General features: G+C 39.9%; 2 protein-coding genes across 3 annotated transcripts in view; both read right to left on the reverse strand.

Moving 5' to 3' along the window:
* Positions 1–199: 199 nt before the first annotated feature.
* Positions 200–11,080, reverse strand: LOC148366800 (secretory carrier-associated membrane protein 2-like). Of its 2 annotated transcripts, XR_015850243.1 has the most exons (10): positions 10,905–11,080; positions 9,535–9,612; positions 9,358–9,444; positions 7,511–7,637; positions 7,297–7,428; positions 5,552–5,711; positions 3,704–3,805; positions 3,528–3,562; positions 3,238–3,355; positions 200–1,999 (listed from the first exon to the last, which is right to left on the reverse strand). XR_015850243.1 is itself a non-coding variant. In XM_088333610.1 (9 exons), exons 1-9 carry the CDS (start codon positions 10,959–10,961, stop codon positions 1,865–1,867), a joined length of 996 nt encoding a protein of 331 aa, XP_088189736.1. In that variant the 5' UTR covers positions 10,962–11,077; the 3' UTR covers positions 200–1,864. The 2 variants fall into 2 exon arrangements, 1 of the variants encoding a protein (XP_088189736.1); XM_088333610.1 differs by lacking the exon at positions 3,528–3,562 and having other exon boundaries at positions 10,905–11,077.
* A 1,852-nt stretch (positions 11,081–12,932) lies between these two features.
* The window catches only part of myo9aa (myosin IXAa), a 123,487-nt gene continuing 116,814 nt past the window's right edge, over positions 12,933–19,605 (reverse strand). Inside the window, exons 43-45 of the mRNA XM_088333611.1 lie at positions 18,800–19,008; positions 18,578–18,717; positions 12,933–16,336 (exon numbers count right to left, since the gene is read on the reverse strand). Coding sequence (XP_088189737.1) covers positions 15,852–16,336; positions 18,578–18,717; positions 18,800–19,008 — 834 coding nt within the window. The 3' untranslated portion in view covers positions 12,933–15,851. The remainder of the gene's footprint in view (positions 16,337–18,577; positions 18,718–18,799; positions 19,009–19,605) is intronic.

A 19,605-nucleotide genomic window follows, 5' to 3' on the forward strand; every position in this document is an offset into this window, starting at 1 on the left:
GAAACACATTTATAAAGGCTCTTTGAACTCAGTTGAGAATTGTTAACACATGCTTAAACGAAAATTTTACTTGCAACCTTTTAATGACACATCAAAAGACCCATATCTCCTTTAAATTACAAATATCCATCTGGTAACCAGCTCATGTACATAACAATTACTCCTAAAATGTACTTGAATAAAGATTGCCACAACCACGTTAACATGAAAGAGGGATTTATTAAATCATCTGTCCCATCAGTAGCCCTAAAATCAAATACAAAATAAGTTTAATGTTTTACTTATATGTACAACATACTTTTAAGAACATACATTTTCTTGGACTGAAAAAGAATGAAAAACCACAACTGATTTTCACAAAGTATTCAAACAGGTAGATTACACCGGTTGACGCACAAAATCTCTTTGCATTGACAGGACCTTGAGATGATTGAGGTCACCTCAAAACATATTCAGCAGCCCTTACTGCTAAATTCATGCTCTCAGTTTTCTACCCAAAACGTAAAATGTTTTGCATATCCTTCATGTTTCTCGACTTCTACCTACAAAAAAAAAAAGAGAGAAAACTGAAACGTAGTTAGAGCATCACCTCCTAATTAAAGCTTATACATTTGAAAAGCTAACTTCAAACCGGAAATTAAATAGAAGAATGTCAGGTCCAAGTACTGACTTAACTATTCAATCCAAGCTAACTGACAGTCTGGAGTGACCCAACGTCAATTGAGTCCCAATTAAAGCCTCAATATCTGAAAAGTCGACTTCAAAACACAAGATTAAATAGAATGTCAGGTCCAAGAACTGACTTAACTATTCAATCCAAGCGAACTGACAGTTTGGAGTGACCCAACGTCGATTGAGTTCCCCAATTAAAGTCTCAATATCTGAAAAGTCGACTTCAAAACACAAGATTAAATAGAAGAATGTCAGGTCAAACAACTGACTCAACTATTCAATGCAAGAAAACAGACAGTCTGGAGTGACTCAATGTTGATTGAGATTCCCGAAGGTGCCATTCATAATTCAATTTAAAAAAATCTAAAATTCTAGGAAATTAAATAGAAGCATGTAAAGTCAAACAACTGACTTAACTATTCAATGCAAGCAAAATAAGTCTGAAGTGACCCAATGTTGATTGAGTTTAACCGAGATGCCAACAATAATTAAATTACAAAATAGTCTAGTAGATAAACAGTGTTCCTTTGCTCGTGACGTTAAGTTCTTGCTTATGGTCTATATCTCCCAGCAACACCAAATAGATAAAACACATATGTCCTTCAGAGCTGCCAAGAACCATCCTTTGCAATTATTTTAAAAAGGTGTAAAAAAGTTGCTTAAGCCCCAACATAACATGAGCTTGTGAAAAGTAACTTTCCTCCCTTCATTTCAACCAGAAACTCCTTTACACCCTAGCCTACAAAATTAATCACATACACAAGAAAAGATGCAAAAGCAGGCCACAGGAATATGTCACCTTCACCTAGATACAAAGTATTATTGACTCACATTCACACGTCATGTTCAGTGACCGCTGACATGAACAGAAATTAAAGTTTTACACCATACCTTTTTCATCACTACTCTCCCAAAACATCTTCCTTCATCATATATCAAAATATTAATAATAAACATGACATACTGCTTTCCTTGACTGATCTTACAAAAGTGACTCAAAATAGCACTTTGACACTAATGTATCTCACATCCGAGTGCTATTTTTGAGCGGCTGGTGATGTCATCCCCTTAAAGCATCCAATTCAGCCTCATGTTGCAGTCTACAGAGATAATGCACTTGGCAGGAAGTGCCCTTCAAAAGTTGAGAAGTCAAGACATGGCAGCATGAAAGTAAAGGGTAGGGTTATACAGTTTAGTTGACGCTAAATGCTCCCTGAGCAGCAGTCGTAGCAGCAGACTGGAACGTTCTGTTTGTCAGGACGCCGCTGGAGAACTCCTGTTGAGCTTTGCTGAAGCTGGCTCCTGTGCGTCTGTATTTGGAGTGCACCTTGAGGGAACAAAATTCCATTTTAAAAGCAGTTTCACGGTGAATGACTGATATAGACAGTAGGATACTAGCACTCGCTCCAAACAAACAATAATAAACACACTTTGGGTAGATTTAAGTGATCTATTCAACCAGAAATGTCAAAGTCAAGGCCTGTAGGCCGGATTTGGCCCATGAGAACATTTTCTATAGCCCCCGAGATGATCTTGATTCATTAGGTATACAGTAATCCTTCACTTTATCGTGGTTTACTTTTTCGCTGTGGTATCTGTGCATTGTGTTCCGCAGCAGTCGGCACACATCAAATGCCATCATGGGATAGGTTGAGGAGGGCTTTGCGTTAGTGTGTTGGTGGGCGTGGCGGTTTGTGTGGACAACTGTGATAGGCTGGCGTATGCCGTCAGTCAAACAGCGGGGCGGGCACACAAGTCAATGTGTTCATCAAAACAAATTGAGAAAAACGGCGACAGCTAGCATTTTAACTGCTCGTTGCATTGAAAAGAAAGTCATAAATGAAATCAAACTCCGAGGAGAGTCAGAAGAGTGCAAATAAATGCTTAGCATCAGCTGGTGCCCTGTGGATAGTAGTTATTAAGTTCGGGAAGAGACTGAGGCAGCGTTGGGAGAGAAAGCAGTAGCGAGGCTGCAGGTTGTTCGGAATGCAACCTGCGGAAAACAAGGGATTACTATCGTTAGGTATTCTTTTTCCCCCAGAGTATGTTCTCCTTGAGAGGCTGTAATTGCCCAAGACACACCACAGCAAATGGTGCCCCTACAACCCTAGTGGTTAGGGGGTCCAACCAAGAAACAGACCTACCATTTTCTACTTAAAGAAAGTTTTGTTTATAGTTAACTATTCTTACACTTTAATGCAGTTAAATGAGAGTTTCCTTAAAAAAATATTTCAATTGAGTGAAAACTGCCATTCTTCTTCTTTGAAACTAATGCGCACACTGACTTGTTAAAACAATGACTTATTTCATGTAATTTTCATGTTACAAGGAATTGTATCCAAAATAAATGTATATTTTGTGCTTGTTGAAAATCAAAGACGGAACCGTAAAAAAATATTGCTTTATGTATTATATTTGAATACGGAAGATTGAATTAAGTTTACTCTACTGTACGGGTAATTTTGAAAACTTGACATCTGATTAGCCTGGCACTCGGTCTACTTGACTTTGACATCTCTGTACCAATTAATCTTCTGAAAAGTTGAAAAAAAAAAATAGAAATACCATTTTTAGCAGCATGACTGCCATAACAGCGTTGACTGTGAAGAAGCCGGCCACCACCATCATTACTACAGCCACGGCCAAGTTAGAGTTGATCATGCTGATGGACGAAATCCAGCCACTGTCAACAATTCACTGATGTAAATACATTTATAATACAAACAAGAAAGACTATTCACAATGGGAATAATAGATATACTACGAGTGAGCTAGACCTTCACCAGTGATTACGATTGGAAAAGGGTCTTATTCAGGAGTCTCCAGAGGAAATGCAAAGAGAGCCACACACTTACAAAGTAGAGAAGCCCTGAAAGAAGATGGCTGTAATCTGTTAAAGAGATGCAGAAGAAAAGCTGGAGTAGAGGCCACCGTACCACAAACACACACAAGAAAACAAGACTACATTAATGTTGCGAATGCCCGCAGCCGCATGACGCACGACAGCTCATCTCACACGTCTACAACTAACCTGTTCCCCCACCTGGGGATACCGACACTCTGGATGATGTACACGGCCACTTGAAAGAAAAAGACAAAGAAGAAGAAAAAAAAGCTGAAGGAACTGTCAGACCTAGAGAGGGAGACACAAACACACACAAGGAAGGAATTCAGACATCAATGGTTCCAACTGTGATACCTTAGGTTAGTGTTTCCTCACCCTGTTGGAGCTACGGAAACCCCACCGGTTTCATAAGCATATTTATCGAACTCTAATGTAATACATTATATGTTTTTCTTTTCTCAAATTCAAGACCAATGTTCCCTCCAAGCTGCGTGAATGTGCAAAGGTGTTGCATCTCTACGCACGAGAAAATCTCTGCACGACATACTTTTTTCTTTTAACCCCTTACCGTTCCTGTTTTTAATTCTCCTAAAATCCCAATCCAAGACGCACCCAGAGTGAATTGAATGCTTTTCTTGAACCATTTAGTGGATATAGAGAATATGGTCTCTTTGAAGACTCTCAAGTTTTGTTTCAAACTGAAAAACTCAATGCAAGTATTAGAACACACAGAAAAAGAAAGTTTTTATTCTCCCCTGAACTTCTGATTGCAACTAAATGCCCGCAAATGAGCGTAGCATGGGCATATAGCTAGAAAACAGGTGAGACTTGAAGCCTGACCTGTTAGCTTGTCAAATTTGGTCACAATCTGAAAAATTAAACATTGTATATTACAAATGTTTCCAATGATAGGTCTAAGGGTTTCCAAAAGTGGCAATTTGGAGATTACTAGCACTAAAAACTGTGCAACTGTATTTGATGTTGGCCATTTTTTTTTTTTTTTACATTTTGAGTTGTACATTTTTGACCCCTCTTTTCAGAAGTCAATCAATGATTGTGCACACTTGCTCATAATAATGATGCTTAAAAATGGATCACAAATTGCTTTGTGTATGTTAAATTTCAGCACTGATTTGAATACAATGGGGGCATCTTCGCATCGATTTATTCAGAATTTCATTGGCTAACTAATGTGTCAATCGTCATTTAATTTGGTCACTATTGGCTAAAGTTATTTGGAGGTAAAGGCGGTGGGTCCTTTTTTAGCCATACAGGCCCCATATAAGCTAATGCTGGTTGTATACCGCAAAACAAAGCCTGCAATTGGCTGAAAAATATGTCAACTGAAATATCACAGGCTAACGGACTCTAAAAAATCCACTAGTCTGTTCATTTGTAAACGGGAATTAAGGGGCCAAAGAGACACCTAGCAACATAGAACGTCCATAGTTTACAAGGTTGGATTCACTAGACTCTCGCGATGGTTGCGTACCATCATTGAATATTATGATGGCAAGAAATGTGATTAGTGAGTTACCCATGCAACGGATAATCTGGAGCTACATTTTGTAGGAAACTGCTACATTCATTTATATTTTAATCATCAAGGGAACCTGGATCAATTCTGTGTTGCTAGCTTGCAGCAAGCCGGTCGCTTTCACCTATTGCACTGAGAGGAAGGAGAAGGCCTCCGATGTCTTTGTATTTTTTTCCATTCATTCACAATTCGGTGTTTTAGTTTTATTCGTAGATATAGGTTCGTATTTTGAAGCAGTCTTATAAATTGTCTGTAAATTATATTTAATAAATAATTTCAACCTTGCAGGATTTAATTATGATGGGACTTTTTTTGAAACGTACCTCTGCAAAAAACTAAGGATTATTGTAAAATAGTTTGGGGAGTAATGGGGTTGCCTGATGTTTTAAAAAAAGAAACAAAAACAAAAAATCAAAAAAAGAAACAAGGTAATTCTATTTACATCAACCCCAAAATGCTGGTGGCGGAATCATTTGGCACATCCCTGAACCACGCACCTGAATGCTCTGTATACGGGTCGGTACCAGCACACAAAGGAGACAGGGGTGAAGAGGAGGAACCAGAGGATGGACAGACCAAAGTCCACGCCGTACAGAGAGTCAACCGTGAAGTAAGCCAGGCAGGCTAGCACGTTGAGGAACAGCGTGACACTGTGAACTGCAGACAGACACACAGACCCACAATACGAGTGAAATGCACATAGACACAATTTTTGCAGATTAGTTTTTTTCAGGATCCCCAATTTATCAGCCAATTTTTTTAATAACAATGTTAAGAACATAAAAGGGCAGAATATTTGTTTTGTTTCATCCTCCACTCCAAATGTGAGTCCTTCAACGGGTTGAAAGTAGCTTATCGAAAACAGAACATTTTAAGCTAATTGTTAGCGCTACACAAGCGATGAGGTACATACAAAATATTTTCTGAAGATTGGTAAATCTGCTCTTCAAAGTTCAAGAAATTTAAAATAGGTGATTCAATTGCTTTTGACTGGTCACAAGCAACTGACCAATTATACTAGACGATTAATAGATTTTGCAATAATTTTCTTAAAATATTGTCGGATAGATTATTTTCCACATAAAATCTGCAAAAATGTGAATCACCATACTTCGTAGATAGGGTGTCCAAAATTGGGACATAGGATTTTCATATAGTATCTTAAAAGACCAGCGTAGGCTAAATTGCACGTTTAATGGTCATCATCTATCTACTATCTACCCTGGTCATATCCCTCGAGAGGGGTGACTGACAGCAAGACAAACACATACAAAAAATAAAATAAAAAAAGGGAAATAATAGCAAAAGAAAAAAAACAAAACAAAACATTTTTTGGCCATGGCCAACCAGAATGCCCAAACACCCAAACAAGTTAGGCACCTCGGCACCCAAGTTGGTCATGCTTTCGTCCCTCCAGATGAAACGGGACACAAGCAAGTGGCCATGTCACACACAACACACTCTTCTGTTCAACAGCAGGGCCCGACAGCTTTCGCTGGTTTATCCCTGCTGCATCATACAGGTGCCCTGCCCATCCCTTAGAACGCGTCCAAACATCCCACTATCCTTTCACAACACCTCTTCACTTATTCCTATCACCAACAAGAGCTCTAGCTTCCACTAGATTTAGACCTCTTTTCCTATTGGTCATCATAGTCCTTAGAAATATAATATCTGATTAATATTGAGAATTATTAAATATTCGCCATAACTAATAGATTTTCCACATAATTTGGTGACAATCTCAGGCAATGTCTCCTTTTGTATTGATCTACAACTAAAGGAAGCCAATTAAAACCACCTGAACACATAGAGGGGGAACATTTGCATAGGCCATAGTTTTCCAGAAAACTGAAGCAAGTGAAAAAGAATTACTCTCAATCATTGAAACATATATTTGTGTAGCTTGACTTCATGGCAAGAAACCGGCTTAAATATGTCTTCCCATTTATCAGCACTTACAATTAAACTGTATTCAATCAAAAAGTTCTGCAAGTGATCCAGCCAAAACTTGAAATAAAGGTTTTTACGGGTCAACTAAAAACACCAAATTTACTTATCAGTTATAAACACATTGACAGAATGCTATGACGAGAATTTCACTTGGGCTTTATTAAATGTACCAGTGAAAGGTGATTTTACTTTCCATGAAAGTCAACATAAATGACTCAAAAATAATTTAAGGGCAGCGAATGAGCAATGTAAAACTGATGGACATAAACAAGAGATTAAAGATACGTACACATCCACAGGTAGTACATTTGTTTGCAAATCCGCTGGTATTGTTCTGGGATGTCCGTCTCAAAGTCTTGGTAAAAGCATGGTTTGACGGGAAAAAACTTGGGCAAGGGTGGCCAGTTGTTCTCTGTGGTTGCTGGAAAAAAAAATCGAAGTCATGTTGCCTCAAAAATTAGAGGAAAAATACCATATATATTTAAAAGACTTCATTGACTTGCCCCCCGGGTTCTGGGTTGTCCTGTTCTGCAGCTCCCGCTCTTTCCTGTCCAACTCTGCCGCTTTCTTCTCCAGCTCTTCTTGCTGCTTGGCCAGATTAGCTTGACCTGCAGCTGCTGCAGAAGAAGCCTGTTGGGCAACATTGTTTGATTATAGAAAGTTTGGTATAAAACCAAAAAGAGCCGATACTATTTCCGAGTAGTGATGGCAAAATGAAACCCCATAAAGCAGTCAAGCCCTGCAGGGAAATACTTATCATTGGTGTCACCAATGTTCCCTCTGAGCTGCGTGTCGTGCAAAAGACCAAATAAGCCCCCAAAAATGTTAGTATTATGCGACAAAAGATACCAGGAAAAAAAATGGAAATCTTGTGAAAGAATAGTTGTGAAAACAAATGACGTTTGTAGGCCGGACAACCTTTGCAATATTACTTTAGTCAATTAATTCAAAAGTGAAGTTTTTTTGCATTGCCGGAAAATCAGCAAAATGTAACTTGATGTCAAGTTTTGGACATGTTAGATAATGGATTAGTTGCCACCCTTGGGATTGCTGTTGCACACTGTTGTTTCAAGCGTTGCTCAGCGACTTTGTGTGAACGCTCAGACCCGTGGAAAATTACAGGGAACATTAGGTGTCACACTGATATTTAGTGACTAGTAGCATTATAATGTTAATAGATGGGTACTACGATGATTAGTGTATAAAATATGTGACTATTGTTATTATTATAATTATTGATATCTGACCTATGCAATACATATATCCGTGAGTTTTTGTTATATTTAGACACAAAAGAGGAGCTATCTGTGAAATGTAATTAATAAGAAAGATGAAGGAGTAGGGAAAATAAGCGTCTGCTTCTTACTAACCCTTTTCGAACATGTTATGTTAACATTATTTTTGTTGTTGAGTCATTGTTTTTGTCCCGTTTATATTTTTTAATGTTCGAAATTAAGTTTTCATTCATATATATTTATTTATTTATTTATTTGTTTCAGGACCGTTTTAACACTAATAGTTATGTAACTTTATTTATGTTTGTGTGTCTGCAACAAGTAAAAATGTGAAATAACCTAAAACTAAGTGCCTATTCAATTCTATTTAAACAATATTTTGTCCAAAGTGTTTGGACTCAAGCGTTTGCTTTCTTTTTTTGCTGAGAATTTCACCTACTTTTGAAAAAACACTTCACTCATTTGGGACTGATAAAGCAGGGGTGCATAGATATGAGATGGCAAGTCAGTATTAAATTGGAAGCATATGTGTATTTTATTCCAACAGTGAAGGAGAATTAATAACATTTCTTTGCAGCTTTTATTTTGAACGACACAACTACTGTATCAGACATATGGTACACCCAAATCAAATATTTTCCTAAAGCACTTTTCAGGAAAGAAATTGCCACTCAAATTGCTTTATAAAAACATTCAGCATACAGCAACACGGTAAGCCGCCGAAGTTCCAAATACTTCCAATTATTAAAATGAGCGTCACGCATTCGCTAATTACAACAATCGCCATCTGCTTGTTAAAGAGAATCACTACTGTTTTGGTTCCCACTGTCATCCGGTGACGTCACAGCTCTAGGGGATGTGAGGTCAAACTGTCTACTTTGAAAAGTAATTTCTCGAGATCCATTACGCGTGGAATGCTTTGGAGCAGATCTGCATGAATGTGGGAATAAAGACTAAACGTTTTGTACTGAATTGGAGAATAAAAAAAGACCTTTTGTAATCTCTTTTAGCTCACATATGATCCTTTTAAGGACTACGCTTGAATGAGTTCTATTTTTCATAGTTGGGACTATTTATATCAAAAAGGTTCCCGATCCACGAAACAATTGTCTCACTTGTGAACTTTGCTCCACCGAGGCTTGCAGAATCGCGGGCTGAGATGAAACAGCTGAGATGGGGATGGTCGTTTCGCTGCGTTCTGTCTGTGGAAAATCATGGAATAAGTCCTGAACTTCCACGGATAAGAATGAAGGATGCGATAACTGCAATGCTTGTCGAGACACGTGGCTCACCAATTCAGTTGAAGAGAATGGATTATATTCCTGAATATCATTGTAGGCTCCTCGGGTGGCTCTAGTCACAGATGCATCCTAAAAAATTTTTTTTAAAAAAAGCACGATATCTATTGATATTTGCACAAGACTTTGTAATTAATGAAGAGTGGATCAATAATCGATTTCATCATGAGTAATATTTCATGTTTAGAGTAGTTATTGCAGGTCACCTTTTCCTTAGCCATTAAGCCAAGGATGTCTTTTTTTGGTTTGAACAATTTTATTGACACTATTAATAGCAAATAAACAATGTAGGGTTTTAACAATTTTTCTCGACAATCTTATCAGCAATTAAGCATATTCACAATTTTGTTATAGCTGACACTATGACGTTTTAACATTTTTTTCCCGACATTTTTAACAGCAATTAAACACACAATTTCATTATATCATATCCCAACAATATGAGTTTTTATCGACACTTTTAACAGCAATTAAATACATTCACAATTTCATTATATCATATTCTAGCAATATGAGGTTCCAACTATTTTTATTTATATATTCTGATTATCAATCCTTAATACTTTGCAACAATGGTTTTTTTTTGCGATTAGTCTTATAGCGTTTCAAGTTGTGAAAAATGGGGTAGGCAACATTACGGCTGGGCAGGCAAGAGTTGTCTGCCCTGGTGTCCGGTAACTTTTTGTCAAGAGTTTCAGACAATGGTAATAAAATAAAGTTTTGTACTCCGTGGGTTTTGCGAGATTGGCTGTTTTTGGAACGCAACCCGTGCGAAAAACGAGGGATTACTTTACTGGTGTGTAGAGGCGCAAGAGCAGTCTCCTTGCAGGGTTGGGATTTGAAAGGCATTACGGGAAATGTAGTTTTTGTTCAAACCACTCATTTGACCCATCTATTTTTAGACACTCAGACATTTTAAGCTCTCGCTGGCCACATATAACAAAACATTTGGCCCTCGTGTCACGAGTTTGACAATATAAATTTATGTGTCAGTAATAGTAATCAACCCTGAAAAGGCAAAACATCATTTGACAGAAAATTATATTTTTCGACAATTAATTTAAAATGGTTCATTAGAGCGTTGTGTGGCCATACTATTGCCTGAAATGAGAGCAGGCACCTGTTGAGACTATAAAAGGTTCCACGAGTAAGTCATAACTTCAAACTTTAGTTTAGTAGCATTTTATCGTCAGCAGCCATTATTTATACAAAATTTAGTATTAAGAATTTACTCAAAAATGATTGTTTGTTCGGGAAGGAAATGTAGAGGCCAAACCCAGCAACCGACCAAACAGGTTTCGTTATCGTTTGAAAACTAAAAACAAACCTAATTTCATGACAAACAAGACAAATTAAAGACTTACTTGGAAGGGATTTACGTCCACGGGATCGACGAAAGGGTTATTGTCGAAGGCCGACATTGTTGTGTTGCTTCCCTTGCTTTATAAACAAAAAAATTGTCGTGGCCTGGCTGCAGCTGCTCCTGATGGCGCCGCGGCGGTGTTCCGCGCATGCGTCGTTCGACAGGTAGAAACGTCACAGCGGGGAGGATGCGTCACTTCTCGATGGGAAACAGGCTCGGTGAGTAACGGGAAACGTGCAACGGCGTTACGTAATTAGGATACTTTTTAATTGTATCCCGTTAGTTAAAGAAAATGGATTGAATCTCATTAGATTTGTTCTGTTACTATCCCTAAGAATCATCGGTGTCAATAGTGTAAAACTTCCCAGTCAGTTTGTAATAAAATGGGTGTGCAAACCCGAAATAAGATTGTTAGGAAATACAATTTGGAAAGGGGGGAAAGAAATCAGTTTGCCTTTGACGGTAGGTTTATTCCCGGACAGAATGATAAATACATGGACTTGCTCCCTCATATCTTTCAGATCTGATTTCCCCCTATGTTCTGGTCTGAAGCTTTCGATCTGAAAGCGCCGGTCTACTGGTGATCCCAAGAGCCAAGAGGTGTTCCGCAGGCTCGAGAGCGTTCTCCATCCGGGCGCCGGTGCTGTGGAATGCTCTTCCCCCTGAAATCCGATCTGCAACCTCAGTGGAAATGTTTAAATCTAAGCTTAAAACACACTTCTACTCTATAGCATATGAATAACCTATACTTTTTGTGGACAATATCTCTATTATTTGTAATAGCAACCTCCTTTGCCTGGTAATCCTGAAAGGGGGATACCACATGTGGGGTCCCTTCTCAAGGTTTCTTCATTTTCCTCATGCTGAGGTTTTTGAGTTTTTCCTCATGTTGTTTCCAGATCAGGGGATCGTGTAATAATAGTCTGAAATAATAGTCTGTGCAATAACCTGTGCAGCCCTTTGAGACTCTTTGTGATTAAGGGCTATACAAATAAAAATGACTTGACTTAAAGGTCGATGGGCGTACAAAGGCATAACAGTCATATGTAAGATAGTTTAAAACCGCAAGTTTGGAAGAATAAACGAGAAATTTGGATTACAGAAAAGACTATTTTCGTTACCTTCAGTTGAAGGACTACTTTGATAAAGAGATACAACTGGTGATTGGACATTACAATTAATGAAAGGTCCTATGGAGGGAAACTGTTTAAAGCAATTTCGGAGACAGGGTGGAAAAATTATTTGGTCTTGAGAGGGATGGGCGTCACCAGGCTGTACTTGCTCAAGACACACCACAGAAAATGGTACCCCTACAATCCTAGTGGTTAAAGGATCGATCCAACCAACCAACCAAAAATGTTCAATGGCATGTAGTGTGCATTCCATCCATCCATCCATTATCTGCACCGCTTATCCTCAAGTAGGGGGTGCCTGAGCCCATCCCAGCTGTCCTAGGGCAGTGGGCAGGGGACACCCTGAACTGGTTGCCAGCTGGTCGCAGGGCACACAGAGACCACCAATCACTCGCTCATTCACACGGACAATTTGGACCGGCCAATTAACCTGACATGCATGTTTTCGGAATGTGTGAGGAAACCGGAGTGCCTGGAGGAAACCCACGCAGACACAATGAGAACATGCAAACTCAAAACAGGTAGGCTGCGGTAGCTGGACCGTGGGGCTACGCGCTAACCACCCAGCCGCCATGGTGAGCATTCTCTATATTAAAGGGCAATGGGAAAAGAAGTTTCAAAATAACAGAAGGCAAGTGGTGGAAAATTTGTAAATTGCAGTGCACATCCACTAGTTCCAGGATTTGGAGAGAATCCAATTGGAAAAACGTGGTCAGATTCTTTAGGACCCCCAAAATAAGGAAAACATTTTAGAGATATTCAGCAACCATGCTGAAGAGCATGCAGAGAGGTCAACATCGACCACATGCATATATTTCGGCTTTGTCATAGAATACAAGACTCATTGTAACCCCATTAAAAGACAGTTGGAAATAAATTAAAATATTATTTGACTATTGTTTTTAAACATTTAATGGAAAATGCATTGTATTCAATATCTGCTATTTAACTAAATTATCTCATGAACTAAATTATGAAAGAAAAAACTCAAATAAACATCCTCCGCTGCAAGAAGATACGAACGAGAGAAGCTATGACAAGGTGTGCAAACAAGTCCACGCGGGTCACAATAGATGGAATTTATGTTCACTACACTGTACATATGGACTGTACTGTACATTACAATTGCTCCACGGCTGTTAAATAGTTAATGCAAGGCTTATATACACATCTGACATTGGTTGCAGTGTGCAAGGATTACAGAGCAGCGTACTTGGTCCCTTCAATGGTGACATCTCCCTTGCAGTGTGAAAAAGTAGCATTTTATTATAGTCTCTCGGCACATGAACGCACACATATGGATATCCCGTTGCTCAATTCTGTAAATTCTGACAGAAAAACAAAAAAATTAAAGATAAATATTTATTAACTACCCAGCATAAGCTGGTGTTCCGGCTTTGTACAATATTTATATTTGTAAAAGCTAATACAAATTTTGTGTGAGACGTAAAATTCATTAAATACAAGGGAAAATACATGTCATAATCAAGCAACCTCTTTATAGATTGATTGGTACAAACTGTAAACTCATAGAGCAGCTATTAATAATAGATGGTCAAAATAACATAAACTATACCAGAGGTTATGTCTTCTTTTTGTATGCCTTAGTGCGTAGCGGAAAGTATTGCCCCCTCCAAGAATTTTTTCTCTGATTGATACATTTCAGGCTTCAGACTGAAAGCTAAAAAACTATTCTAAAATAACAACAACATCTGAGACACAATCATGAATGGGACCAAATTGTTTCAACATTTTACAATAATAAAACAAAAAAAAAGGTGTAACAAAGACATGGGCCCCCTGTTCTCTCAGCTCAGCCAACTGTCCCCAGAAAGTCCCTGATGACTTCCGAATGGTCCAACGTTGACCTAAATGACTAAACGATGACAGAGTGTACCTGTGTATTATTAAGCCTCAGTTTCAATGCACCTGCTCCTGAAGGGCTCAGAAGTCTCTGAAAGGAGACACTTGAGATCACACCCCATTATGAAGACCAAAAGAACATTCCAAGCAGGTCCGAGAGAAAGTTGTGGAAAAGTTTAAAGTTCAAAGGGATTTAAGAAGATTTATACATCTATCGAGCACTGTGCGAACAATTGTCAGATTAGAGACAGCATAAACACACTGCAAATCTACCTGGCCGTGCCACCAAACCAGCGGTCGGAACTTTTGGACCGCGAGCAAGATATGTCTCTTTTCAGGATTACATATGGCTCGGACTTAAAATTATGGTCTTGCAAATTTCTTCTAGAGTGTTCCAAATCTGATAGGCACAAGTCACACCTAATACATGAATGGCCAACAGAGCACCAAATACTGGAAGTCTTGGTCCAGTATTAAAGACCTTACTCCCCACTACAGTTTACAATTAAGTTGATACACCAACAGACGCCATTTTGGCAGTACGTCGCTAAGGAATCCTTTATATGGAAGCTCATTAATCAATTTAGATTCACTGTTGAGACACTTTACGGTTTTGCTGAAATATGTCCTAAAATATATGGTATGTCTCCCTCTCTCCCCCTCAAAAATAATAATAATAAAAAAAAAATCATATTTTGCCAATATGGCTATTTAAACCAAAAATATTCCTGACCTCTGCTCTAAACCTTTAGCACAAAAAAGGAAATAACTAATCAGAAAAGCAACCAAGAGGCCTATGTTGCAGGCATACACAGCTGAGGTGGGACAATCCGTGCATTCTAGCAAAAAATCTGTTGGAGTCTGCAAGAGACCTGAGAATGGGACACAGGTTCCCCTTCCAAAATCTACAATGGAATGGTTAAATCCAATAGACAATTTTTTGAAAGATCTGGAAAAAATACTGAGCTCAAACAATCACCATCAGACCTTGAGCTGTTTTGTAAGAAAGAAAGAAGATAAACAAACAAAACCTATAGAAACATACCCCAAAAGACGTGTGACTGTTATCACGGAAAAAGGAGGCTGTACAAAGCATTACGGGTAAATCAAAGCGGGACGTTTTTTTTTTTTTTTTTTTTTTTGCAAAACCTACTTTTCAATTTCATATTTGTTAGCAAAAAATATATATTGTTGAATAATTCGGATCCTTTTCACAATTCTGTCTCATAAGTTTTTGATTCTTAGAAACAGGTTTGGGTAGGGTTACTTTAACTGGATTACTTTCAATTACTTTTGGATTACTCCAGTACCAAATATGCTAATAAAAGACAAAAGAAACTAAATATGAATAAAATTACTAAATTTTGTGCAGGCTTGGGGAGTCAGGGAATACATGGAACGGCAAAAATGATGTTGGCAAGCTGTTTGGATTTATTTTCATTTTCCTTCTGTCGCATTTTATGTTAGTTTTGCCAGAGATCAAAGAGATCATAGCCAGGAGAGAAAGCTTACCACGTGTTGTGAGTCATAATTTTATTCATATTTAGTTTCTTTTATTAGCATATTTGGTATTGGAGTAATCCAAAAGTAATTGAAAGTAATCATGTTAAAGTAACCCTACCCAACCCTGCTTAGAAAATATTTTATTAGTTTTTAATCTATAAGTTTGAAGCCTTAAAATGGCAATATGTCCCCCAAAAATCTGGGGGTGGGCATAGGGTATGAGCGGGGGGCAATACTTTTGCAAAACACTGTATTCTAATATTCCCTTTGCTCTGTCTTGAGAGAGTCCGCTTGGTGCCGAGCATGGAGCTGCCAAGGCACTTAAAGAGCTTGGGCGCTTGCTTTGCCCACTCAAGTGGAGCTCTTTCTGTTGATCCCGGCACTTGGGTACATTTCTTTGACAAGTTTAAAGGCTAAGTAAGGTTTTTTTCCAGGGTGCGTGCTTACCCTTATACCATGAATTCATTACTGCCGTACAACACCCGCTGTTGCTGTAAATCTGGGGGGTCCCTGCCGTGACCACCCTTGTCTCGAGTGTGCCTCTGGGCTTTGGCCCCTCGAAGTTTCTGTTTTCCTTCCTCTGGATTGTAGGTGCCGCGGCTGGTGAACTGCGGTCCATTGTCAAACACGTTCTCCAGCTCAGCTGTAGGACTGCAGTCCAAGCTGTCAAAGCGGAATGCTTGGGAAGTGCTCATGGCCTGCGATGTTCCTGAGCTCGAAGAAGAAGGCTTAGAAGTAGAGTGGAAGCGAAAGCCGCGGCTGGTGTTCGAGACGGGAGAAGTTGACGGCTGGAAGTGTGACGAAGAGGAGTAGGGTGAAGCGCTGGAGGAAGAATCGACTGAATCCAGAGAGTCGGGTTGTCGCCTAAGGGTGCGACGTCGGGGGCTCTTTCCGTCTGATCTCCGAAACCAAGGCGAAGTCAGTGAGCTTCTCTCTGTAACAGATGTTAACAATAAAGGTTAATTTAGAGCTAGTTTTTTACAACATGTTTGTCCACCTTTCTAAGGACAAATTCAAGCTCTTTTAAAGGACTTTGAACGACAATTTTGGAATTTTCCCAGTACCATAAAAAAAGGAAATCCAGTGTATTTTGCAGATCCACAAATGAGGGTTTGAACACGCATTTCAAGGCCAGATTCAATCACTTTCAAAGCCAATAGTGCAAGTTCTCTGGTTCCATTAAAAGAAGAAATCCCATCTGAATCACATAATTTGCAGAGCCACAACTATATCTGCAGATTACATATATGATAATCTTTGGTGTGCAATTATCGAGACATGATTTTTAGATCTTGAGAAATCCACAAATAAATTGTTTTTTGAGACAAATATCTCCTCAAATAGGCGTTGAGTAAAAACAACAGAAATATGTCGCTCACATTTTCAGTTGCATTAAGTTCGTTCCATTACAATTTACCACTGGGAAACGCCACCTTCTTTTTTTGCATAGCCTATGCTAAATGTCTATAACTGATAGGTAATCCTTGCGCTAAAACACATTTCATAGAGCCCTGTTTAGGAGCAGCATGCAACTGTCCTCTTGGACGTGACCAATAGGAGGCGATGACACTTCATAGGACAATGCCATACAAGCTAATGCCGGCTGCATTTTATCACAAGGAAAGAAAAATGCAATGGCAGTAGCTCAGGAGGTAGAGCGCTCGTCTTGGGATCCCAGTTCGAATCCCGGCTCCTCCGTGTTACATATCGAAGTGTCCTTGGGTAAGACACTGAACCCCTAATACCCTCAATAAGAGGTTAGCGCCTTACATGGCTGCAAGGCCGCCATTGGGGAAATGTGGAGCACATTGTAAAGCGCTTTGGGAAGTCATCGACTTGAAAAGCGCTATATAAATGCAAGGCCACCAGAGAGCAGTGATGGCGTTATTAAGTATACTTGTTGAGAAACATGGCAACAATTCAAGCATTTGCAATCACTTCACAAGGGCTGCAACTAATGATTATTTTAATAGTCGATGAATCCGATTAAAAAAAAAACATTTTTAATTTCCCATTTTTTGGACAGAAAAAAAAGCGCACAAAACAAAAGAAAATCAAACAAAACAAAATCTAAGTGTTTGTCAAATAGCTTAACAAACGGTGGGACATGCCCGGAGCACCTCCCGAGGAAGGCGTCCAGGAGGCATCTCTATCAGATGCCCGAGCCACCTCAATTGCCTCCTCTCTATGCGGAGGAGCAGTGGCTCTACACAGAGTCACTCCCGGATGACTGAGCTTCTCACCTTATCTCTAAGGGAGAGCCCAGACACCCTGCGGAGGGAACTCATCTCAGCCACTTGTATCCGGGATCGTCTTCATTCGGTCATAACCCACAGTTCATGACCATAGATGAGGGTAGGAACGTAGATCGACCGGTAGATCGAGAGCTTTGCCTTTCGGCTCAGCTCCCTCTTCACCACGACGGACCGGTACAGGGTCTGAAGGACGGCAGACGGTGCACTGACCCGTCTGTCGAGCTCCCGTTCCATCCTACCCTCACTCGTGAACAGGACCCCAAGATACTTGAACTCCTCCACTTAGGGCAAGATCTCATCCCCAACCCGGAGGGAGCATGCCACCCTTTTTCGGCTGAGTACCATGGTCTCTGACTTAGAGGTGCTGATCCTCATCGCGGCCGCTTCACACTCGGCTGCGAATCGCCCCAGCGAGAGCTGAAGATCACGGCCTGTGGAAGCCAACAGCACCACGTCATCTGCAAAAAGCAGTGACGCAATGCTGAGGCTCCCATACCGGACTCCATCCCCACCAAGGCTGCACCTAGAAATTCTGTCCATAAAAGTTATGAACAGAATCAGTGACAAAGGGCAGCCCTGGCGGAGTCCAAACCTCACCGGGAACGAATCCGACTTACTGCCGGCAATGCGGACCAGGCTCTGGCACCGGGCATACAGGGGCCGCCGTGCGATGTTTTTTTATGAACAATTTTAATAATTTCTTTCGGTTCGTTGGAACTCTACACTTGACCCAAATTTCAAGCACTTGAAAATTTCAATCCTTGAAAACAAAATCTTAAAATTTCAGCATTCTCAAGGATTTCAATTACCCGTACAAACCCTGTAAACTGTACCGCCAATTAGTAATGTTTAAAAGAAAGTAATCAGTAGAGTACATTACGGCAACTGTGGCATCACTCTACAGGAATACAGTGGCATACCAGTAAAGTCTGAGATGACTTCAGAGTCCATGTTGAGGTTTTCAGAGCTGTCAGCTGTCCCGATCGAGGCTTCAGACTCCAGAGTTTCATCATCCGACGCCCGTGGCTCCAGAGTCAGCATCTCGAAAGTCAGCTCCTCTCTAAGGAGGGAGTATTCACACACGTATGAGTCGGGCAAGCATCATTAAGTACTCGGCGATTGTGTGCAGTAAAAGCATTTACTTCTCTTTTTGCAGGTTCTCAATTTGCTCAGTCAGCACCCTCTCTTCATGCTCCATGGCTGCATGCTGATGCTGGGAGATTTCCGTCAAAGAGTCGCTTCCTTCGTCTCCCACACTCTCCTCTTTTACCGTGTCCGTCAATGACTTCAATCGCGGGCTCACAGGAGGCGAAGGCGAATGGAAGCTGAGACGCCGAAGACGACCCTTACCCTTGGAATAAATTTAATAGGATGAGAGCAGGGTTGGCGTTATGTGGGAGACTATGGCTGTGTTCCAAGGAAGTGCACCCAGCTTCTAATAAAGGGTGTTACAAAAGTATTGGGCACATGTTCACAATATTTTAAGAAAACACATCTGGTAAATTCAGAAAGCTTGTAATCTCAGTTTTTGAATGGAATGTTCAAGATCTTTAACATGAGCACCTTTGGTCACATGAGAAGGAAATTGAATGTTTTTTAGATTAAGTGTTTGAGGAGTGTGTTGGGAGTGACAAGATTGGATGGATTGAGAAATGAAATTGTGAGAGACAGAACTGGAGTAGTAGTGGAACTGAGCAAGCATGTGGATAAGAGAGTACTCTGATGGTTTGGGCACATGGAGAGGATGGATGAGGAGCGAATAATGAAGAGGATCTACAGAGCAGAAGTCAATGGAAGGAGATCAAGAGGAAGGCCGCGATTGACGTGGATGGATAGTGTTATGAGTGCACTGCAGGAAAGAGGTCTAAATATAGTGGAAGCTAGAGGTCTTGTTGGTGATAGGAATGAGTGGAGAGGTGTGAAAGGATAGTGGGATGTTTGGACGGGC

The sequence above is a fragment of the Urocampus carinirostris genome, chromosome 4 (genome assembly GCF_059441175.1).
Source record: "Urocampus carinirostris isolate Australia breed hairy pipefish chromosome 4, RoL_Ucar_1.0, whole genome shotgun sequence".
NCBI lineage: Eukaryota > Metazoa > Chordata > Actinopteri > Syngnathiformes > Syngnathidae > Urocampus > Urocampus carinirostris.